The sequence below is a fragment of the Dermacentor andersoni genome, chromosome 7 (genome assembly GCF_023375885.2).
Source record: "Dermacentor andersoni chromosome 7, qqDerAnde1_hic_scaffold, whole genome shotgun sequence".
Lineage (NCBI taxonomy): Eukaryota > Metazoa > Arthropoda > Arachnida > Ixodida > Ixodidae > Dermacentor > Dermacentor andersoni.
In genome coordinates this window covers 158,670,478-158,695,198 of record NC_092820.1, presented here as the reverse complement: position 1 = coordinate 158,695,198, position 24,721 = coordinate 158,670,478, and the positions used below count along the sequence as shown (strand labels likewise).

Sequence of the window (24,721 nt, the reverse complement as noted above, 5' to 3'; positions counted from 1 at the left end):
CTTCATATAATTACTATGGCGATTCGTAGCAATGCAAGTTCAAAGCTCCCGCCCACTCCCGCCTATCTGCTCCGGCGAGTTGATTGGAGGCGCAACAGGAGATGGCACAGGTGTTCTGTGATGGCACACCAACGTGGCTGCATTTCTGGCTTCAAAAACGTGACGTCAAGGCCTCTTCTATTTTGTTCCTTTTGGGATAAGCCGAGCAGTGAATCCTCTAAAGCCATTCATGAAGCCAAAGCTGGCCAAGGCGCCAAAGCTTCGTGGTCTTCATCTCTGATTGGTTGCATATTCTTATGGTGGCTTTGGGTAGACTACCTTTGAAATGGTCATGGCCCCGCGCCGTAAAAAAACACGCGGCACGGTTGGCGGCAAGACAACATCGACTGCAGGTGAGTCGGTGGTCATTGGTGTGCTCCCTAGCGAGCAGCTACATGCCCCATGCAGGTTCTCAGCCGGTGCCTACGTGCGCGTTTTGCGACCTGCCGCACAGCGATGACATCAACGGGGAACTCCTTAGCCGGAACGGCCTTCACGTGCACTACTTTTGCATGGTGAGTCGCCAATAACCCAGAGGGTCACATAAAAGAAATACAACACCTGTCATTGTGCAGCTCTTCTCGAGTGGCCTGCACCAGAGAGGCGAGGAGGATGACCCACTGCGCGGTTTCATGGAAGCCGACGTGCGCGCGGAACTACGCCGGGGCAACAGGCTGGTCAGCGCACCTTCTCCTTTGCACAAAAGTTAATGCAGCGTAGATGATTGGGAGGAGTAGATTGTTCTAACCCATAACGCGGGAGAGAAGTCCAAGTATGCAGGGAGGCAATATAGAGAAGACGAAACCACACTGTGGTACAAATAGTCATAATAATTTCGAACGCGAACAATTCCGAAACTACTGCAGTGTGTCGTTTCGTTTGCTCTCAGGAGAGGCTTAATTCAAGACTCCAGAACGTACAGTCTGGACCACTTCATGCTTATAAACATGCCACAAAGCGTTTTACACGTCGCACTTATACGTAATTACGCTCCGGTTCGCGTTTCAGTATGTGCTCATGGTGGTTGGTTTGTGTGTGGAGTTCAAAAGTAACGCAAGTACTCCTCGCGATACGTTGGCGGACATTGCTTGAAAGCTTCAGCACTTGCCCAGAAGCAAACACAGCGAGCCGAAGTTTGAAAGTGCGCGCCTCCCGAGCACGTACTTAACGCGAACGAGTGCGGGAAAATTTAGGCTTTTGCTATTCAGCGCAATGTCGTGCGTCAGCGTCCCGTCTGGGGCTCTGGGGCCCAGTGATATAGAAATCGCTTACCTTTGCTATTAAGGCAGGCATTGTGCGTCTTTGTTTTTCTTTGTGTACCTGTTTCGCTTTTTGCTTGTCATTTGAGTTTATAAGCACATTTATATATATACATGTTTCAGTTAGTAGTCCATGCATTGTCTTCTTGCTTTAAAACGATTTCTTATTTTGTCTCGTTTTTAGTGGTGTTTGCTTCCAAATAATGTACCAACTAGCCTGCCTAGTTATTGAAACACAGTGAGCCTTACTACTCCCTGCAGTTTGGGGACAGCCATAAGCACTGGTGCAGCAAACATGGGAAATGCGTAAGAGAAGTAGGCTGACGTTAACATTGTGACCAATTTCGGGCATGTCATTTTCTCGTCTGTGGCACAGATTTGTTGCTTCTGCAAGCGAAAAAATGCGACCGTTGGCTGCTGCCTGCGGGCATGCAAGAAGGCGTTTCATATGCCCTGTGGAGTTGAGCGGGACTGCCTCCTTCAGTTCTTTGGTGACTTCAGGTGAGCTGATTTCCAGGAGCTCTAATGCGGCAATGCTTACTGCTGGCATGAGTTCCAATGCTTTTACGCACAAGTGTGGCTCACTGCCTGCTCCTATAGATTACTTTCAGTACTTGCATTTTGACAAAAAAGCTATGATCAGTCTTAGTCAGAAACAACATACCCTGCAGTCACCACATCTCTGGTGCTGTAAAGGACGCTTGCTTTTTTTTTTGTTAAACAATGTAGGAGTCTGCCATAGTCACACCTTGGTTGCATGTCCCCTTCAGTCAAGCAGTTATGTTGTACTACGGATAAATATGTCAATGTTAGATGTGTGTAGACAGAAGTGCTGCAGACACCATTGAAAAATACTTGTATGTAGTAGGATGACGCTTTGTGCGTATTCCAGTGAGTCTGCATAATTAGAGGAATTAAATCTCTTACTTAGTCTACTGTCAGTCATCTTGAATTTTTAAATAAAAATAATTTAATCACCAGCTCAAAACTAGTACATGCACAAGTTAGTTATTGGCTGCAGGCAGCATGAAGGAAAGTCTGTATTCTTTTATAATAGTTGATGGAATGCAGCATGTCAAACATTGTAGGGCTTTCAGTAAAGTGGTCATGTATAGCAATATTCTGCATGGTAAAGTGATATGGAGCTGCCTTGTGTGAGCAGTGGGTTCAGTTTACCTGCTGTGCAATGCCCACATTTTTTCTTTTCTGTTTTGCCATTGCTGTACAGAACTGGTAAAAACAAGTCGCATACAAAAACGTGTAGCTAAGAAATGTGTAAAGCGTCACCGAAGGGTGCAGTAGCATCGATAGATGTTATACAAAAGGCAGTTTTGAGACCTGAAGCAATAAATTAAGCCGCATTTGTCAATGTCATAACTGCCCAGCTTATTCCTCCACATAATTTGATGGAACTTTCAAGAATGTTTTTCTGTACACATCAAAAAGTTGGCCTTGTTAAATAGGTACTAGAAAGAAAGTTGGGAAAGAAAGTTTCTTGTGTAAAGGGTCAGTTTTACAACAAAATACGACTTCAGTGTGCAAGAAAATTACCTTGTAGTGACTGCTACCAGTTCCACTGGAGATGCTCAAGTAGTGCACTGGCCAGCGTTTGATGTAACATCTTGTACAGAGAGACCAAACTTTCGAACATGTCGGCTTACACCACTGAGCCTAGCTGTGGTCTAGCAACACTTGTTAAAATACACCTGTTTATAGAGACGGTGCCTTGTTTTCTTCTACTCTTCTCCACTATGTGATGACCTGGTGTCCTAGCACAGCATGCAGCCCCGCACCACATCCATGATTCCCGAGGGCAGTTTTATCCTACCTGCAGGACCAACCTTCCCCGCAACTCCAGCTGCCTATTGTTGCACTGCATCAAGCTAGTACTCTTACTGCTCAGTTTCTGCCTGTGCCTCAAAATTATCTTTCCACCAGTCCAACACCAAGTTCATGTCCCACTTTAAAGTCCTACTATGCGCTTAGTATAGGCCTATGTCGTCCAACTTCTTCAATTCACACTGCCTTGCTGAAAGTGCAGATGCACACTCACTTAATCGTTTTCTACATGGCCCCAGAAATTTGGTTTCTAGAAACGGAAATCGGCGTGAAACCAGCTGAAATTTCAAACGAAAGTTTGTGTACCCTTACTTTCAAGCGGCACCCCCTACCTGTTGGAGAATTAAAGGGCCCTTGAAACTGTTCGGGCAAATTTTGTAGATGCGTAGGGTCTAGCTAAAGTGAATCATTCGTGCCACAATTTGTATGAAATGTCTCATGTTAAGAGAGCTACGGACGATTACAAGTTGCCCTCTCCCATAGTCATGCATTTCTTGCTCAACTCGTTCGCTGAGTGATGGGGCTAAGCTCCGCCTTCACTGGCTATGCGTCATGATGGCACGTCGTGTCGTCAACTTCTGGTTCTCTAGGAGCGAGCACGCGAAGCCTCTCCAAACTCTCTGCCAGCTGCTTGGCAGTCAACCCCGAGCGAGAGCTATTGAAGCAGCGTGCATTACGAGCATTCTCTTTCTGTTACTGTTTTTTTATAGAAACAAATGAACTAACATTGCAACTATTACGGACATCATGTGTTCACCATAAAGGTGGAAAAATTATCGATGACGCACCCTGGGCAGCCAATCGGATAGCTCGCCCTACTGACATAAATTCGGTGATTTACGTCATATGGGTAGGAGTGGCTGAAAATTCCGCCAAGCAGTGTGCTGCGATCGGCAGCAATGTACATATTTAAAACCTTATAATAAATTACACGCTTTACACGGAGCACTTAGATGCTGTAAATTATTGATCAGAAGGACCTACTCTAATGACTCAGTACGTTTGAAATCGTCAAAATCGTTTCAGGGTCCCTTTAAGGTCGCATGCATTTAAGGTCACAAGGTCACCACGTAGGATGCACTGCCTGCAACATCGTCAAATATTTCATTTTACTTTGCTAAATGCAGAAAGTGCAAAATTGCCTCTGGAAGTGTGCCGTAAAGCAGGAAAATGGAAGAGAAACACAAAGAGGCAGTTTGCAATCATGCTTGCTTCTCTTACTACCTCAATAAAACTAGGAACACGGCCATTGGCACACGCGTTCAGCAAAGGCTTTTTGCCTGTGGAATTCTTGTAATTAGCTGTAGCACTTGTGCAACAATTTTGGCCAAAGTTAATGCTCTAGGACACCGGCGGCACTCATGTTGTTTCTGAAGATGAGCAAACCATAAGGTTTGCAAGCACTGATACTTTCATAGCTTTATTTTTGCTAGTAAACATAGTTGAAAAAGGAAAAGCTGCGTACATGTTTGATCGCAGTAGTAAAGTTCGCTCACCAGTGTTCACCTTGATTAGTCTTGTTGAAATCAAATTTTTTCATAACTGTGAGTAGCAGAAAACATGAAAACTGCAGAATGTGGCATTCTAAAGTAAATTAATGCCTGATAGCACCTTGAAGTACAGGAGTGGGTGAGCTTTTAGAGCTCGCCTCACATGGCAAGTTCTTTAGGACATCAGGTCGGAGCGATCTAGTCTTTCTTGTTCAGTTGAAGCACTCAAGCCGAGCCTCAAGTGGTTGTGCTACAGGGGCATCGCTGCGTCCATGTGCTAAGCAGCTGCGATGCTTCATGCAGAACGCATACTGTATGCATGGTGGATGACATATGCCCAAAGGTGTGATTGACACAGTCACTGAGTTGCTAAAACAACAGTGCTGTTAGATGGAGGAGAAAGGGGAAAGAATGTCTGAGGTATGGCCACAGTTTGCGTGGCAGGCAGCTGCACAGAAGATGGGTTTAGCCAAAACATTGCATGGACTCGATGTGACAGAGCACACGGCTGCATCAGGCCAGTGATGTCAGGTGAACCAGCACATTGTACATGGTAGCAGCAAATGTCACACCCAGGAACTGCTGTGGCAATGAGAAAATAGATAGCTGGAAATGCCTTTGGAGATAAAGTGTTGTTGAGGCAGTATTTTGCACAGGTACAGTATAGACATTAAAAAACAAAAAAAGTTTGGATTTTTCCTCTTGCTAATGTATGCAAAAGAGATCATTTTGTTTCTGCAAAAGTTGCACATGTGTTCTGTTCCCGAGATTCTGCCTTAGCATTGAGTCACCACCATGCAAGTCTTATCATTTCGCGTCACTGTATTTTGATTGTATTCAAGCATCCAGAATGAGTAGTGTTAGTCTCAACACAAATACTTCAGTGGCTACATTACATTGTAGCTCTAACATATAGCCTCAAGCCTGTTCATTTGTGGAGGAATGGAAAGGCGAAGAACATCTTGTTCTAGGTAAGCACCACTTATTGGCACGATGAGAGGCAGTGAAAAAGTGAGAAAGACTGTGACCACTCTCTCTTTATCCTTGGGCATCGTTGTTTTTGCTAGCACTTTCACACTTCAGATGCACCTTCACTGACAAAAGCCATTTCGCCGGGCACATTCATACTTGTGCTGTACTGAAATATTTTTCGCCATCACTGTGAGGATAGTCAAAAGGTGCACTGTGCGGTTGCACTGCACCTTTGTCGGGGGATGTGAGACTGTGAAACTCGTGTGCTTGGGGAATCGGGAACTGTTCAACTGCTTGCGAGGTCCCATCAAGATTCCTCCCTCCCCTCTTGTGAAAATACCACGGGCTGCAGTTATCAAGCATACTCTGCATTGCTTGGTTTGTTTTAGGGTGTACTGCGCAGCACACCGCCCTCGCCAGAATGTGGTGCCACTGGAACGAGAAGGCGCCAGCCTGTGCTCCATCTGCTCCGAGGAGATGGTCCACCCATCAGTGGACGTGCTGGTGACACCCTGCTGCAGGCAGATGTTCCACCGAAAGTGCATCCAGGTCAGTTGCATGTTGCACGCAGCAGCAGTAGTGGGGCCATCACAACTCTTGTGCTGTGCAGCGCCAGGCCATAAGCGCAGGCAGCCACTTTTTCCGCTGCGGCCACTGCAACAACCAGGAGGCCTTCCAAAGGGAGATGCAGGACCACGGCATCTACGTGCCTGATCAGTAAGTACTTCCCGCTCAATGGGGCTCCGGTCCCTACAGGTTGCTGTTCTTGCAGAGATGCCTCCTGGGAGCGGGAACCACACGCCTACGAGGACCTGCTCTACCGGTACCAGCACTGTGATGCACCACGTTGCTCCTGCCCCTTGGGGCGCAGCCACCACCAGGAGGATGGGTAAGGGTGTTGCGCTTGTAAAGCCCAGCTATACTTCGTCAGCTATACTATGTGACATGTGTGATGAAAGATATAGGTTTTCATAACGTAATTCAATGTAACATGAAGCATCATGCCGTATTTACTCGCATAATGATTGCACTATTTTGTCAAAAAAATTTACGCAAATTCAGGGGTGCGATTACTACGCGAGTTAAATTTCCCGCGCAAGCAAAAAAAAATTTTTTTTCATCCCGCACATTTGCTGCGGGATGACGAACAGGTCAACAAGCAGGCGGCTGCCGCTGAACAGTGCGAGACATTAAAACAAAAATGGCAGCCGGCGGAGCAAGCCGAATGCGCCGAGTGTGATTTGTTTTCTTCTCGTGAGTACATTACACGCATGGGAACAGTTTCTTCCGCATCAGTAATGAATAATATCGTAAATATAGGCAAGTTTGTGACAATAACATAGCCATGCCCACTTTGAGGGGATAGAAACGGAGATATGCACGCTTAGCTTCCAGTGACAAAGAAACACATGGTGGGCATGCTGCGGAAACTGTGGCATTTGTCTTCACTACTATCCTAATACGGCATGTTTCTGCTAAGAATGGGCGAATATCTTAGCTGTGTTACAAGCGTCAGCGTATGAATAGGGTACACTGCTAACGTATCAGTGTAAACATGGCGACTATCGTTGTCGCTCGCAATTTGTTGCGTGCCCACGAGTACAGACGAGAAGAATCAAAAGGAGCCTTTTTTGTTCTTGTCGACCAAAACCATTACGAAGCCTACAAATAATAAAGCCAAGGTAAGTTTGGTTGTAGCTTTTCTTTTTTTTTTTTTTCATAAAAATGCGGGAAGTGATGAAAGGAATGAAATGGAGCATCTGCTTAAGAATGTTTGGTGCGTGCAGGCCGCTTGGTAGAGTCGTTCGCGCAGCATTCGACAGATGGTAAGCGCGATCATTAGCTGGACTTGGAACCCAACATATCGCTGCGACATGTTCAGGGTGCGATCATTACCTGGGAAAGAAAAAAAAAATGAAATTTTGACGACAAAATTCAGGGGTGCGATCATTATGCGAGTAAATACGGTACTTAGATGTTGCAAAATGCGACATATTTATCACATGGAAGGCATTGCAGATCTTAAAGGGACACTAAAGGCACATACTAAGCTGGCGTGGACTGTTAAATACCATTCCAAAAACCTCGTCGTGCTTGTTTCATGCCAAAAAAAATATTTAGTTTATGAGAAAATTGCACTCAAGGGTCCGAAAACATCCCACCACTGAACCAGGGGACTGGCAGCGTTTCATCACCATCACCGCCTTTGCCATTGGTAAGTGAAACGGCACCTGACGGACAGTGATTCGGTTTTTTGCCCAAAATGCAAATTCACGGCCATGGAGAAACGAAGCCAAGGCAGAGCGGTGGATTCACTGCTGCAGCTGCTTTTTGGTCCAGTGGCGTGGACCGTTCGGGCATCCCGCAACATCACATGGAAGTTGAATTCTCTATTACTTGCAGTTTTTGAAAGTTTCGCGAGCCAGTAAAACCAGCGCAACGCTATGCTATAACGAAACTACTGAAACGCGAAAGCGTGAGTGGCGCACAGTCAAGCAAAAACGAAGCTTTTCGCCTGACTGCATCGTTGTCAACGGTAATCTCAATGAGGTCTTTTCTAAAGATGAAATGGAACTGGACAAGTAGCATTTTATTTCATTTTATAATGCAATACAGGGACATTCGTGTAACGAGTGGTCGTATACTAGTGACAGAATTTAACTGAGGAGTGATGTTGTCATCGGGAAAGTACTTGTATGTCCCGAAGGAGTCTCTAATTATGTCCTGCATTTACCTCAATTTCTCTATTATTGAGGCTCTGTTCGCTATAATATTGATGCCTTAGAGGTTCTCGAGCACTAATCAATCGCGTGACTTAATATTTGCCTTTAGTGTACCTTCAACCTGTTTACCACCAAACAAGCACAGTGACACAGATTTGCAACCAAGAGTCCCAGCACTCGCAACCAATGCACAGTATGTCACATATTGGAAACGCCAAGGTTAACAAACAATACAAAATTTGTAACTTTCCATCCGCACATTGCGGTTGTAATATATGGAGTTTTCTTGAAAGCGTCCCAAATCAAGAACTGCTCTACGAAATGCACGCAGTGAGATTTCTATGACCACACTACTTGCATATCCTCTGCAGTGTTGCCTGTTAAGTATGAAACAGCATCGAGGTAAACCATTCACTGCGCAGTCGCTGGAGGACGGTGGTGTGCGACAGCTGCGGCTCCCAGGGCGTCCATGCATCCTGCGGCAATGTGGCAGGCACCCACTGGATCTGTGCAGACTGCCGCCAGATCATCACTCGAAGTGAGTTGTTAATGCCACAGGTGCCTTTGTTTTCAATGTTGCTGCTATGTGAACAACTTTAGTTGTTCTAGACCCACGGTCTCGGCCTTGCAACTGAGAAAGCAGTTGTGGAGCATGCCAGCCAGTTATTCACCAAGGTAGGGAAGAGAGAGAAAAGTGCTGACACTGCTATGCAAATATATAGCATATGTGTATTTCATCACATGTGGCCCAGTAATGTAACCATTTCAACCCTATCGGGTCAAGTGTGCTGTGAAGTGCCAGGTTCTGGTCGTCACTCTTGCCACACGCTGTTGTACAGCTGGCTTAAAACTGTTGAAACACATTTTGGTGTTCTCAAGTTATGACAATGCTGGCCCAAGTGAACAGAGGCCCCCCTTGTTCTTGAGTATAAAGGGCCAGCTTGCAATGCACGTACGCAGTTCCCGGCCCAGCCCAGCAGCCATCCAGTAGCCGCAATGAGAAGCGCCCGCTGCAGCACGAGGTTATCGAGATTGACAGCGATGATGACGACGACGCACCTCCGCAGCAGCTCTCAGAGCGCAGGAAATCGGGCAGCCGCCGCCTCCTGGACTTCTCCATGCGTGGCGGCGCAAACCATGACGATAGTGCCACACTGCAGCTCATGCTCGAGACAATCAACGGCAGCGTCATTGTGGCGGTTGTCGCGCAGGAACCTTGAACTATGAATAAATGGGCTGGCTCATTTGTCTTTGAATGCCACTCTTGTTTCTATAAGCTTGTCTCACTACATAGGTTGTGCTGCAAGGGTGCTGGTCAATAGTACCCACTGCGCCTCATTTATCAGTTTAGACTAGCACAAAGCTCAAGCTCCTGTTCACGGATGCGTACGGCCACAGTATATCTGTTGGTTCGAGTTTTGCTGTTGTAGAAATTTTGTGCATGTACAGGATGTTGTGAAGGAAAGTACGGTGTCAAATGCATGTGTCACATGATGTGCCGCTTTTGTTAAGCATAGGCAGGTAAATTCACACACACAATACCAAGCTACAACAAAACTGTTGCAATATGTGTTTAATCACTTCATGCTCGTCAACTCGGAGCTGCGGCACCAGAACAATGATGCATTCAACTGACCAAGCTAATCAAAGAATGAAATGAGCAGATAGTGTCTGCAATGCAACTGACAAACCAACTGGCTCTGGTGCATGTTGATGCCAGCTGGTGCTGGACAATTAGCTACAAGCATGCTCCGGAGACCAGTACAGAATTCCTGACTGATCACTGCCAAGTTGCGTGATTGAGTTTACGTAGCTTGTACTGCTCTGAGCAAGAACAGGCAGGTGCAATTGCTTTGTCACTTGGTAGTTCATCAGCTCACAGTGACAGTGTTGAGCCAAAATCTAAATTCTCGTCGCACGCTCTAGCCAGCTGTTTTTAAACTTGTCTTGCAGAAAGCTTGTGTCATGTTAAAAGTTTTCACTAGCACAAAATTTCAAACTTGAGATGTTTGCATGGTTCGATTCCTCTGCGTAAATAGATATCAAAAAGGGATGGAAGCAAATGAAATGTTTTTATATGGTTTGGTCGCAAAGTGCCGGCTAAGATCTGGGATGATGAAAATACACAGGAAACGCACAGTATTCTTGTTCAAATATTGCTTGCAATATTTGCCATGATAAAACATCATGTAGGTGGCTAACTTCAAACAGTCACACTTTGTGACAGTGACACCAACCTGGCACATTCTAGTTGGTGTGCTGTGTGTTTCTGTGGCTTCTAGGGGGTCGCTGACATTCCAAAAGGACTTCTTATGTCCCCGATTAGAATGCTCACGCAGGGCGATTTAAGAGTGCTTTTCTGCCTGGCTCGTTAGAACGGAAACACTGCAAATAACAGGACGAGAATGGGCGACAGACACCTAACTGAAGGTTTATTCTGCATGCAACAAAATATAAGGAACACAAACAAGAAACTAAAGAGATTTTGGAGGGTGGTTGAGTGAGTGGAGAGACGAGCCATGTCATCTGAACAGTGGCAACTCCACCTTGAAAAAGAGTTACTACGTATGCTCCCAGCATATACAATAAGTAGAAAGAGACCTAAAATGCAAGAAAGAACTTCACAGTGTCTTACATATTAATTGCTACTGCCGACTGAACGTTCAGGTGCGTGACAATGGTCGGCAAAAAGTTTAAGGGAAGACGCTCCTCAGAAACCTTTTTTTTTTAAATATTAATGCTAGACAAATGAAAATTGTACCACTTCTATAGCTTGATATCCTCATTCCAAATCTGTTCTTAGTTTTAGGATAGCTTGATGCTTTCATGTCCTAAGTGCCATGCACAAGTGAAAAACAGTGCATGTTTGTGCAGCTACTGGACCTAGCACTTGGCATGACATAGCAGTGCAAAATGGCTTTTCTTGTCCCTAACACTCCACTGAGTGCTAATAACCAAGATAATGCAATTCCCTTGACAGGCAACATTTTGAGAGAATTTCATATCTGATGCTTCGTTTTCAGTGACTGGTACCCAAGGGTATTGAACATTTCTATTCTTAAAAATAAACTGGTTGCACTAAAATCTAGATCAGTGCATTCTACACGTATTAAAGATGATGCACACCAAATTTGGTCTTGATTGAACCACAATAAGTACATTAAATTTCATGCACAAAAGCCATGTTTGGCCAAAAATATGAAGCTGAGAAAAACACGATTGAAAGTTATAAAAGTTCTTTATTTGTGTTGTAGCGCTGAAATCTATATAAAAATTGCACATAATGCAGGCCAGGGTATCTAGATCCAGTGCACTACTTTAGAATTCACCAGCGCCATATGTTGTTCTCTCATAGAGTCTTCGTGAGCACCATGCTGACCTACTTCCTGCGCTGTTACTTTCCGAGCCAACTCCAAGTTCAGCCACTGCTTTTGTAGCAGCGAGGTGCACTTTCTTTGTTATGGCGGTGAACGATTTATGGTGCATCGGTTTTGGTAAACTAAGAACTGCACAAAATCGGACGAGTTGATTGTGTACAGCTCTAAATGCGCGCGCCGCAACCACTGCCTTGATATTCACGGCGAAACTCTCTCTCGGGCTGGCCGAAGGGCGCGCTCCACCGTTAGCGTCGTCTACCGGAGATGCACGCCGCGACGAATACGTTGACGAGATAACGGACGTGGTACACGCTGCATTGTTGCAACACAACCACAAAAACGACGCGAGTCGTTTCCGTTTTTTGGCCAACTCACGGATAAAAGGTCGCGCCGCCCGCACGCCGGACATGCCGCGGCGCTCACGTTCCCGACGCCGATCTCGCAGATAAAGGTGCTTGCCGTCTCCTCGCCGCTCCTATCTTGATTGTCGAAGATTATCTACTTTTTCTCCGATGCGCTGACGAATTCGTCTGCGCTGTCAACGAAACTTGAGCGGCCGGCCGGCTCTGAACCGTCGAAAGCGTCGCCGTCACCTAGGTTAGGCTTAGCTGCCGCGGACGTCTCCATTGCACGCCGCTTGACTTCGCGGCGAGTCCCCTTGAACTTGTGCTTCGACCGATACTTTCGAGATCGAAAATCGCGTTTCTTCACGGGATCCATCGAAACAAGGAGCAGAAAAATGCCTGAAAGCCTGGGAACACGTCGAGAGAGCGGCGCGTCGCAGAAAGAGCAGACAACCTGCGGCCGCGTCGCGCGCTAGCAGCCAATGGCGTGGCCGGAATCGCACCATGTGATTTAGAAATCCAGCGAAAGCGCTCGGTTTTGGCGGTGAAATGTTGTTTTTATTATTACTTCCCGGGGAGATTGTGACGCGGCAAAGCCGACCTCAGAGAGAAAAAGCGTAGGCCTACTGCCTTGCACAAGCCCAATAGCTTGCGACGCCGCGATTTGACGCATCACGCGCTGGAAAATGGGCCAGATTTGCACCTTTTCTCGCCACCTCGGGTGCTTTCACCGAGTTTATTTATAATTTCCCAATCATTTACGGCTCTGATTTCTTTATATGTGAAAGAGGAGGAATCAATCTTGCTGAAACAGTCAAAAACATAAAACTGACTTTTCTGATGAAAATCGCCGTTTTTCGACCCGCGTCTCCCCTTAAGCAGGAGAGTGAAATGAACACAAGGGGAGCCACCGACGCACAAAGGGAATTCATGTTGGCAATTTCTTTCTGCAGCAGATGTATCCTCTCAATGTATGCAGTTAAATTATCTGAACTGCTACTCGCATTAATCATTCTATCTGCATGCTTTATTTTCTGGCGATAAGTCTCCTACATGTGGGCCCCAGGTATTAGGCATCCAGGTCATGTGGAGGGTGCCACTCATTGAGGCATCCCCCACAGCCTCCTTCCACTTCACTGGTTTGTAAGTGGCAAAAGATGCAGCAGTGATGCACCACCTGCGCTCAAGACAGTTGCCCCTTCCTTTCACCACCCGAGGGAAACGCTGCTCAAGTAGACACATGTGGTTGGCACATACCAGGCAAGCAATTCTAATTCAAGTGTACACCCTTTCTTCCCGCCCAGCCCTCTTGTAGCTCCCTTGAGCATCTCTTTGCGATTGTTGCAAGGTACCATGTGCTGTTGCAGTTCAGAATTTTTGTTGTGCAGTATAAGCACCAAGTTGAAGATGCTGCGCATGTAGAGCTAGTCTAACCTCCCAAAGTCAACACTTGCATGGTTCAGCCTGCTCAAGGTGCAAGAGGTGGCCAAATGTTCGCAGCGGCTGTTCAAAGCTGTAAATTCCCAGTTTGTGTGTTGTCAGCTGCTTTTGTAGCTGCAAGGACAGGCTCTTTGTTTCACATTCACGAACAAGAAGCACTAACAAACAGTACACAGGGGCAAAGTATATGTGCGAAACGCACTAGTTGCATGTCGGTACATGTCTTGTCGCAACTCAATTGCAACAAGCTTTTCTGTTAATTTTGTGCAGTCAGTTCCTTTTTTTGGTGCTGCTCCGTTTTTATGTGCAGCTGTTGTCCCAAGGACAGTGAACGTTTACAGGCAGCGATTTTAAGTTCAGACATGATGGTTATAAAATGGCGACTTCTGCGGCAGAGTTTCCTGTTGGGCAGCGTAGTGTATAATGCATGGTATAATGATATTCTGGCCCATCATATGGTGGCATGCTTGCTGTTAGTATGACTGTCAGAGTCGGTTCACACCTCATTCACTTGAATTGTGTGCTCAAGGTCATCATGGACATGCTAGGTGTGGATGCTGGAAGGACTTTCCAGAAAGACAAGAGTGTCAATTACCCAACTATTTTTTGTTTTGCTGCCCGACTTTTTGCTGCCCCTTCCTTTCACCACCCGAGGGAAACGCTGCTCAAGTAGACACATGTGGTTGGCACATACCAGGCAAGCAATTCTAATTCAAGTGTACACCCTTTCTTCCCGCCCAGCCCTCTTGTAGCTCCCTTGAGCATCTCTTTGCGATTGTTGCAAGGTACCATGTGCTGTTGCAGTTCAGAATTTTTGTTGTGCAGTATAAGCACCAAGTTGAAGATGCTGCGCATGTAGAGCTAGTCTAACCTCCCAAAGTCAACACTTGCATGGTTCAGCCTGCTCAAGGTGCAAGAGGTGGCCAAATGTTCGCAGCGGCTGTTCAAAGCTGTAAATTCCCAGTTTGTGTGTTGTCAGCTGCTTTTGTAGCTGCAAGGACAGGCTCTTTGTTTCACATTCACGAACAAGAAGCACTAACAAACAGTACACAGGGGCAAAGTATATGTGCGAAACGCACTAGTTGCATGTCGGTACATGTCTTGTCGCAACTCAATTGCAACAAGCTTTTCTGTTAATTTTGTGCAGTCAGTTCCTTTTTTTGGTGCTGCTCCGTTTTTATGTGCAGCTGTTGTCCCAAGGACAGTGAACGTTTACAGGCAGCGATTTTAAGTTCAGACATGATGGTTATAAAATGGCGACTTCTGCGGCAGAGTTTCCTGTTGGGCAGCGTAGTGTATAATGCATGGTATAATGATATTCTGGCCCATCATATGGTGGCATGCTTGCTGTTAGTATGACTGTCAGAGTCGGTTCACACCTCATTCACTTGAATTGTGTGCTCAAGGTCATCATGGACATGCTAGGTGTGGATGCTGGAAGGACTTTCCAGAAAGACAAGAGTGTCAATTACCCAACTATTTTTTGTTTTGCTGCCCGACTCTGCACGGTTTCTTGAGGCTGTCATCAGAACCCAGTGCATCACAGACGGTGCTAATGACTGCGCCATACAACACTGCTGTCAGTGTGCCAAAGATGGGCAAGATGAACACCGAACACAGTGGATCCATTGACTGCATTGCTAGTGTTGCAAAGATAAATGCTTAACCTCTTCTGTGCCATTCCATTATCCCAAATTCTGACCAAAAATGACCAACGTTTTTTTATTGAAAAATCTTTTATGAAAGACTTCTAATGTTTTAAGGAGTAGTGACATGATATTTTTGACAATTCATCTTATTGTGTTAAGTGAAGGTCACAGAGCTCTAAACCCTAGAAAAAGATAGTGGCAAGCCTCAGATTGCTGTAAATAATTTCGTATAACAGCTTTGCCACAACCAATTTCGGTTTCATTTCCAGAACAATACTATGTCATGACGTCGCAACACAGTATGTGGCCACATGAGAGCAGCACAACGCAACATTTTACACTTGGTCCAACTCGCTCGGTTGTCCGCTATGCTGCTACGTTGGCCTTCACAATGAGTAGCAGCATACAAGGCAACTGAGAGAGCTGGAAAAAGTGTCAAAATGTGTCAAAATGTTGCAATGTCCTGCTCCCACATACTGATCGTGAAGTGCACTGCTTGTTCAGCTTAAACCAATTATTTAATGTCCTATTAAATAATTACTGGTGCTCTGAGGCTTATCAGTATCTTTTCTAGGGTTTAGAGCTCTATGACTTTCATTCAATGTAACAAATGAACATTTAAAGATGTCATGCCAGTACCCCTTTGTGTAATTAGAGACATTTAGCGTGTCCGGTATTCGGGCAAGCGCGGGCGGTTTTCCGGTTTAGCGGGGGCGTTAACGTGAGCGGCCAGATTGGTGGCGCCAGCTGGTGGCGCAAAGCTCAACCACACAAACACAGAGCTAATTACCATATTCTGCTTAGCTGCTGGCGTAAATTTTCGACAGTGGCGTAATGGTGTTCACAATTACGCCGCTGCCAAAAATTTGCACGGGTGGCGAAGCAGGATATGGTGAGTTACTGCAGTTTTAGCTATGCGTTTGTCTGGTTGAGCTCTACAACACCAGGCGGCTTCACCGCTCACGTTTACGCCCCGACCATCCGGTAATCCGCCCAAACCGCTCCCGTTTACCGGAATAGCGTACAAGCTAAAAGTCTCTATTGTTCGAAATCTCGGCTGTTATGTACACCTGAAGGTTAACTGCACTGCATTATATACTGTGTAATAGGCATGAAAAGAGCACATGAAACTCGACATTTGCCTGCTGAGTACACTTTGAAATATTTCAGTGGGTCACCTGTGTCTTCCACATCAAACATCTTGACAAGAGTCCAAAAACTGGAAGTTAGGTGGGCATTCAGGGGCCTTGTTCTGCGTTTGTTCACATTGAAAAAAGTGATCAGGTGTCTGCCATAACATCTACTTGGCTAATAAGCAGAGGGAAAGCTGTGTGGCCACCATATAAGAACTCTCACAGAATATCATTAACGATTAAAAACTCGGCAATTCCAATGACCACAGCAATTCCAATGACCACCTGGGAAGAATGCAGCTGCAAGTGTGGTGACAAATGAATGATTCATAGAAACATTCATAGAAATGGATGATTGCACTGTAATGTTGACTTCGTTACTGAAGTGCTTTATCCTATGTTGTTTTTTTTCTCTCTCTTTTTCCTTTTTTTTCAGAAATTTATAATGCAGCACAAAAAGAAAAGCAGCTGGCTGCCATGACATCGGACATGGCTAGTGAAGATGGCAGCAGCCAGCACAGAAGGCGGCAGCAGCGGCGGCAACGACGTGCCGCAAGATTAATTTCTTCAGATGAGGAGAGAGTGTGTGGTGCAGACAATGGTGGCTTTTCACACGGCTCAGAGGAAACTTCAACACACTTGCTTCTGCAAGCAAACTTTGCTCCCCGTCCCAGTCCTCTAGCCCCACTGAGTAGCACCGCTAGCCGCTCGACTGATGTGCCTTCCCTGGCAACGACCTCTGAGCATGCTGGATATTCAGCCATGCCTACATCATCAGTGCAAGGTCAAACTTACAGAGAAAGGAATTTGCAGATGTCGAGTGAGTAGAAGTAGCACCAGCTGTCTGTACGTGTGCTGTCATCTGCATGTTCTTACACATAAATGTAAATGCTCATTACTGTTTTTTTTTTTAATCACCAAGTGGAACCACCTTGTTTCACTCCCTAGTTGCATGTGTGCTCACTCAGCAGCCAACAGCTGCAGTAGCAGCTGTGGTGAAATACCAACTCAAAATTTAGTGAGTAGGTCTTGTAGCTTGCTTTGCGCATTGTACAAGAAACGTCCGAACTCTTACTGCTACTCTTTAGTCTTGAAGAAAATCCAGTTGTCATCTCTCATATACTAATGTGAAACATTGTTTTGCTTTTCCTTAAAGGGGCAACGAACCACCACTCGCGCTTGGTGAAATAACATAGTCTACGAGTAGCACACGCTGCTGTGAACATCTCGGCCAAGTTTTGCTGTGTGCATGGAGCTCACAAGCAGATTGCGAAGTCACCTTTCTCTCAAACACTCTTTTTAACAGAAGCCTGCCTCCTCATTCTCTTAAGGAGGCAGGCTTTACGCTTTATTTCGTAATAAAGTGGATTCCCATAAGCGACTGCTATTGCTAGCTGCAATCAGATACATAGTGTATATACCACAGCTGCCACGGGGTGCCGCCACGAGTCCACTGGTTAAGGGCACTGCAGACAAGCACATTTGGCTTATGTTTCGCGCGTCGTAGGCACCCAAATCGGAAGTCATGGCGTCTACGTTAACATCCAAAATGAAATGTGAACTGCGCGCCGCGGTGACAATCAGAAGGGCAAGGCATATGGGCATGCCCCACTGCGCCATAGCTTTCACAGTGAAAGGCATTGAAGAAGGAACGGGAGCATAGCAGAGGCCGTGTTTGATTGCCAATAACTCCGCTTCTGCTCAATGCATTGAAGTACTTTTTGCGGCAAAGTATTTCTGAAATAGCCTATTTTCATTTCAAATGCCTTTCTCCACTTCAATAAAAAGTGGTTCAGGGCCCGTTTAACAGCACTGCAGAGGAAAACTTATATTGCCGTTCCTTAAATCTTGTTGTCATCTCTGATGTACTAATGCGAAACATCGTTTTGCTTTTCCAACAGGACGGCAGAAGAAAATTCTGAAGGAGTTGGAAAAGATGACAGCAGAGCTCTCAGCACATGTAGATATCTTAAAGAAGTTGGAAATGTCATCATACTCACTGCAAGCACATGCCCAGAATGCCAGACCTGTTGACCGCAGCGTGCTTGATGTACTACCATTGACATCCCATGAAGGGTTGCAGGAGCTCGAGAATCGACTCTCTACTGCCCAGAGTAGGGCTAACCTTGTAAGTTTTACCTTATGTTTATTATCATTTGAAGTTAGCATTGTGCAGTCATTTTTAATACATTTCAGCCATATTATAGTATTAACTGGCACTGTGGCTGTCATGTTGATAGTACTACTTGCATGGTAAAAGCCTCTGCCTTTATTCACACTGTTTGTATATGGCTTGGCTCGAGCCACAGCAAATGCCATGAATAAGGTTCAGAGGCGGCATTTATGGTATTATATGCCTTGTTGCATAAATGTGTTGAATATTTTGCCTGCAAAATGATTTTGCACATCTGGTCATTGATGCTTAACATATCTCCATTTTACTGAATGAAGGCTGCAAAAGTGGCAAGAATGGCTGAAATTATCGCATTGTCCATTTTCGTTAGTGCCCTTGTGACAGCCCATGGCAAGTTATTAGGCACTTCTTCAGCTTTATGCTGTAGCGATAATAATATGCTGCTATAGGGGTCTCTTATAATACTTCTGTTCTTAGGTCTCCTGCCTGTCAACAATAGGAGGATCATCTCCACAGGATTCCATGCGCCACGTAATGCAGAGGTGCATGCAAGACAGCTATGCCCAAAAGTTTAGCATGACGGGGAGGAAAGGGAAGAAACCATTCATGGGCCTTCAGCTTTTCAGTGCCATGATCGGTAAGCCAGCTAAAGCATTTATGTTTTTTCCTCCTGTTTTCTGCAGGCATAGCATACCTGCCAACTCTCCCTATCTGTCCGGGACACTCCCGAATTCCAACCAATCGTTCCGATTGTGCATAAGCAGCCATAAATTTCCCAAAAGACTGGCCCAGCTGACTGAAAAAAAATAACAGAAAAATGCACATCATGCAGCAAACCCGCACCATAATTGCCATTAAGCACAAGGTAACTAGCCGAAGTCAGATTTAAGTACAAGCCACTATTTGTAGGCCTATTTCAGTTCACTTTATATCAAGACTTGCATAGAGAACTGCGACAGAGACAAAGGTGTGCAATGACCGGTTTCCTGAAGCCAGCTTCACTTCTTTAGAATACTGTAAATATAAGAGTGGAGGCGGGCCACTGCAACAGGACATTGTATGTGTTGCTCAATTATATTTATGCACCATCTCCGGTCACAGTACGAACCTCAAGACATCTAATAACTATGTGGCAGCCATTCCAAGCTGTTTCTGATGTTGCTGCGGAACAAAAAAAAAACTGAATTCTTCTTTTCTCCCATGTAACAGGTCATGTTAGCTAAGCAAGACACCTCATGTCCAGCCTCAAAACTTTGCAACATCTTGTTCCAATTTGGCCTGCACATGTATGAACACAAAACATTGGCATTGTAATGAAAAATTTGGGATTTAAATAGATTGTAAAATATTGTAAACATCTGTGAATGTAAAACGTAAATCAGGTTCCATGGTATTGTATTTACACTTTTCAGAGGCAGTGAAGAAGAACTTCCCCGATGCCACCGACATGATGCTGAGGTCATATGCTGCTGACTGGCTGCGTTATGCTCCTTCAAGGTTTCAGAGAAGGTACAGAATTTTTTCTCGAATGATCTGTCTATACTTTGAAAGTGCTGCCCAAGCTGTAGGTGCCTCAGGCATGTTGCATTTCAGCTCGTAATGGTTCATGCGTGTGCCAGACGCAAGAACGTCTGCGTTTCTGTTCCGCATTGAAGGAGTACTGACAGAAGAATGCGTCTTGTTTTTATTCCTATACTTCATAGCTAGTGACCTAGTATTGATGCTGATACCTCCCTAAGATTAAAAAAAATATAATTGCACTGCCTTTTATTGTAACCAGTTCAAAATGCACGCCATGAGCAGTGTTGCTTCAGATGTTAAAAAATGACAGTTAACACATCAACGAAACCTCCTGTGATGGTCTTGTGCTACCAGATACCATTGAAGCATACACACTGTGGGGACAGCCACAGCCCTGAGCCCACAACACACAGCAAAAGAAACACAATATACTTGGGTTTTACGTATAAAAACCACAACCTGATTGAAGCACGTCGTAATGGCGGACTTGAAGTTAATTTTGACCACCCGAGGTTCTTTGCACCTAAATCTAAGTGTTTTTGCTTTTTGTCCCCATTGAAATGTGGGCACTGCAACTGGAAATCAAACTCGTGACCTCCTGCTTAGCTGAGGAGCGCCATAGCCATCGTGGTGGGTGTACAGGCAGGGTTGCAAGGTCCAAAAAATGAATAGTAGCCAGGAAATCGCGAAATGTAGCCAAAAAAGTAGCCAGTTCTTGCAAGTGCTTAAAAAGTTGCCAAAAAGGTCACCAGACTGCCGCCATAGCCAATCACTTACAGGGCAACTCCAGCAATTCTTTGACCATGTCAAGGTAATGGAACATTTAGCTACCGGAGACCTCCTTGTTGCATGTCTGATAGTAGAATTGTTCCGCAAGTTCGGAAATAATTTTAAATAAGAAAAAAAGCGCAAAAGCGAGACCAAAACTTGGCCAAACAGCCTAGCGAACCTCTTCGTGTGACGTCACGAGTGTCCCCGGCGGTGAAGGCGTGCAAGGCATGCCTTGCACGCCTTCTGGTTTTGCCCGCTGGGCACGCCGCTGGTTTCGCCCGCTGGGCGGACGAAACTAGCGAAGAGCAGAGACTCGGCTGATTCGTGACCGCGCCGCACCTTCGGGTGACAATGTCAGGTGAACCAGCTCTTTGGATCTGTCAAATATTGACAGTTGTGATTCTGACGAATTCAATAGCCACGAATCGCCTTTCACATTCGATCGCCACCACGACAGCCAGTGCCCATGCGCTACATATTGTGCTGAAATATAACACCGTGGGTAGCCCTAACCACTGATTTTATACGTGCTGCTTGCTATTTTAGGTGTTTTGCTCCTTCTCAGGGAGGCGCTTCGCAAGCTCACTGTAAGATGTCGTGTGCGACTTTCCGCATTTGTATCCCGCAAGAACGCCGCCGACAGTCCAAAGCACTGACTGGTGCATTTGTTTACATTGGCAGGTGCAGCGACCGCTCATCATTCACCTGAGATACATAATGCTAGCCACTTTTTGTTGACATCAATTAATGTCAGAACAAATCAAAACAGGCAGCTTTTGTGCATGTAAGCACCGTTATAGTAGGAAAAAGTTATAATAGGAAAATTTTGATCTTAAAAGTAGCCAGAAAGAATCCATGTAGCCAACCCAAATGTTTTTCCTCCACGAGCCTTCGGAAGTAGCCAATTTGGCACAAAGTAGCCAAACCTGGCAATCCTATGTACAGACACTATGGCCATGTTTGAGGAAGCCAAGTCCATTGACCACTTAATGGACAAGAGGGGAGTGCATACCCTCTTATGTTCAGGACCAATTTGGCAGCCTTCAGAGTTTACGTACAGTACCACATGGCGGCAGTATATTCTTTCAGTGTCATTAGAAGTCTCGTTTTTCACACTGATGGTTGTCTGTGCTTGATGCATATATTGAAGAAGAAAAAAAATAAAATGTTCAAATTTTGACAAGTCAAGAGCCACCTAAAAAAAGTGGCAGAGGCAATTTTCGTACCAGCACTTCGCTTGTGTTGATCATTTGTGCTGTTAGTTTCCTGTGCATTACATCAGTTATGCTCTGCATTCTTGTAAATATATGAGCTGTGAAAAGTTTCATGTTAACCTTGATATGTGTAGCATTTTGTGTTGTCTTTTGTTTTTTTCAGCATCGGAATGCACCAGAGGATGCCAGCTGTGCCGGCACGAGTAGCGTAGAGAACCCATCAGTTCTGGAGCAAAGGTTTCAGGAACAATAAAGTGACTTTTCCCATGCAAGTAGTTGTGAAATTGGTGGTGTATATGATTACAGGTCGACATTCTTGCCTTAGTCTTGTTTAGTGAAATGGCATACTATATAAAGCACAGTAAATGCGGGAATACTTCAGGATTCAAAGTGAGGACCAGGAGTGTATGGGATGCAGTACACGTGCAGACGCTTCCCTAACATTGCAAAGCTGATAAAATAATGGTCTAAAATGTTAAGCTAACATTGCTAAAACATATAAGCTATGTTGCTGAAACATTAGTGTAGTGCTATTACAACATTGCATACTGATGTTGCTAGAATGCAAGACAGAGAGGACATTGCCCATGTTGTGGCAACGTTGAAAGGCAACACTGCCGCAGTGTTGCAGCAGTGTTTTGGGTGCTACCAGACCAATCTTTTAGCGAAGACCAGCTGTCAAGAAAGTTAATGGAGGTGCTAATTGAAGACAATGGCAACACATGAATCGGTACTCCTTCAATTTCATTCAGAAATGAGAGGAGACATCTTTGAAAGGCACTATCAGACTGACAATCACTTCTGTGTTATTTCAGGTTATGATCACACTAAAAATGTTTCTAGGTATTTGTTCTTTAGCAGTGAGATTTGACGTGAAACTTTTTGTGTCTGGCTATACATTTACCTTTAGACCCTGTGAAAATCATGGCAGTAGGCAGGTCAGACAGCTTTCTTGAGCAGAAGTTATGGTCATTTCAAGCATTTCTTATATTGGATTGAATACGAATTGCGCCAGAAGTGAATTGGTACTTCTTTAATAGTTTTTGATGAATGAACAGCTGTTTCTCCCATTATAAAACAATCTTGACGTCTTAGTATTAATGTTTGTTTTCAATCGCTGCATTGGTCATCATAAAGCTTTGCTTATTAAAAGCACAAAGTTCAGCATTAGGAGCACATGTAGTTTGTTCACCTACCCAAGACCCGTTGGAGAGCGTGAATGATTGCAGCTTAGACAGTCAGTTTTGACTTCCCAAGGTACGTAGCCTGCTCCACTACTCATATTTTATGCCTACTGTGGCCGCAGAGATAACATTTATTGTACTTTTGCTCCAAGTTGATGTTTAAATAAAGCGCAGTTAATGATTAGAAAATATTCTAGAACTATCCGTACTTATGAATAATGGCTATTCAAAGATCAAATCGAATATTTGATTTATTCTAAATTTTTGAATATTCACACACCCCTTTCATAGCACCGAGCTCCCAAGAAGCTATTTTGGGGGGCATCAGAATTGCCGCATCCTTGAATCCAACGAGCTACTAAGCGCCGCTATCATGGAAGCACATCACTAGTATTACTGTAGATGCTTCGGTAGCATGTACAGTAACTCTATGCATCACCGCATAGAGCTTCATACGATAATTGTAGGAAACTATGCATCTCGGCCCTTTACTGCCGTCGGTGAGTAAAATGGCACCAAACAGACGCCGCTAGTGTTATGTGGTTCAAAGCCCCTTGTTAATTTGAAGGTAGCAACACTCTCCTCCTCGATTCTCCGCGCCCGCTGGCTGAACGCACTGCACACGGCACATTGTTTCTCTTTGGCTCCCACGGACAAGCCGCAGCATTCGATAGAGGCGTGTGATTTTGGGCCGGTTGCACGCCCCGTGGTGTAAAAATTTTTTTAAACGAAAACGGTGATAGCATCAAGAATGCTGAAGGTAATGTTTATGAGGAGGCTGGTTTCTTCATAAAGCCATATGAATGGGGTATGCTCAGTGCTGAGCAGTATCGAAGACACATGTATCTTAGATACTATATTGGACATAGAGTTTCCTACAAGAATTACTAGAGGGAACTCTGGTGCTAGTGTCTACGGGAGCTGCAATGGCAGCGGTTGTCCCAGCATGGGAATTATGGGAAGTACATGGATTTGCCTAAACTTCGTCCTTTTGGCTTCAAACGGCATTGTGACTTTGTTAACTCGTCATTTTCAACAGTATATTGCGGAATAAATAATTAAATAAACATAATTAAAATTGCCCGATGGCAGGGTTTGAACACAGGGACTCTAGCACAGAAGCCTGATATTGAAACCATTAAGCCACGGACGTACGTATTGACAAGCGAATGAAACGCCCTTATAAATTTATTGCGGGCATGCCAGCGCCTTGAGACGCTTGGCGCGTTTCGATTTGGCCACCTGGGAAAGCTCAATCGTTGCAATTAATAGAAACTGTACACGTTCCCGGCATCTTCTGCACTTCGAAGGATATAAATTGCGCCGAAATATACGACAATAATATTTATATAGCGTAATATACAAAGCCACAAGAACGTCTGAATCCACAAGCACGAAGATCGGACAAATCCATGTACTTCCCATCATTCCCATGGTAGGACAACGACTGCAGCGCCACAGTTCCCTCTAGTAATTTTGTAGGAAACTCTATGATATTGGATACTCTTTTGGTATCTTGTATCTGCATTTCCGATACTTGAAAGAACGTGTAAGATACAAGATACTGCTATCGCAACATTAGCGCTGGGGAACGCACAACGCGTGGCCGTCCCATGGCCTCCGAGACCACCC

At 45.0% G+C, this 24,721-nt stretch overlaps 1 protein-coding gene across 3 annotated transcripts; it reads left to right on the top strand.

Annotated features, from left to right (window-relative positions):
• The first annotated feature begins 116 nt into the window (after window positions 1–116).
• LOC126533438 (PHD finger protein 7-like) lies at window positions 117–22,177 on the top strand. Of its 3 annotated transcripts, XM_050180604.3 has the most exons (13): window positions 118–392; window positions 448–554; window positions 615–716; window positions 1,675–1,799; window positions 5,989–6,148; window positions 6,210–6,316; window positions 6,372–6,488; window positions 8,745–8,860; window positions 16,702–17,085; window positions 18,167–18,393; window positions 18,877–19,036; window positions 19,812–19,908; window positions 22,069–22,177. In XM_050180604.3, the coding sequence occupies exons 1-13, from the start codon at window positions 326–328 to the stop codon at window positions 22,115–22,117; spliced, it is 1,818 nt and encodes a 605-aa protein (XP_050036561.1). In that variant the 5' UTR covers window positions 118–325; the 3' UTR covers window positions 22,118–22,177. The 3 variants fall into 3 exon arrangements, with proteins under 3 accessions (XP_054927887.1, XP_050036561.1, XP_050036562.1); XM_055071912.2 differs by lacking the exons at window positions 19,812–19,908; window positions 22,069–22,177 and having other exon boundaries at window positions 117–392; window positions 18,877–19,218; XM_050180605.3 differs by lacking the exons at window positions 16,702–17,085; window positions 18,167–18,393; window positions 18,877–19,036; window positions 19,812–19,908; window positions 22,069–22,177 and adding an exon at window positions 9,283–9,578 and having other exon boundaries at window positions 186–392.
• The last annotated feature ends 2,544 nt before the right edge of the window (window positions 22,178–24,721 follow it).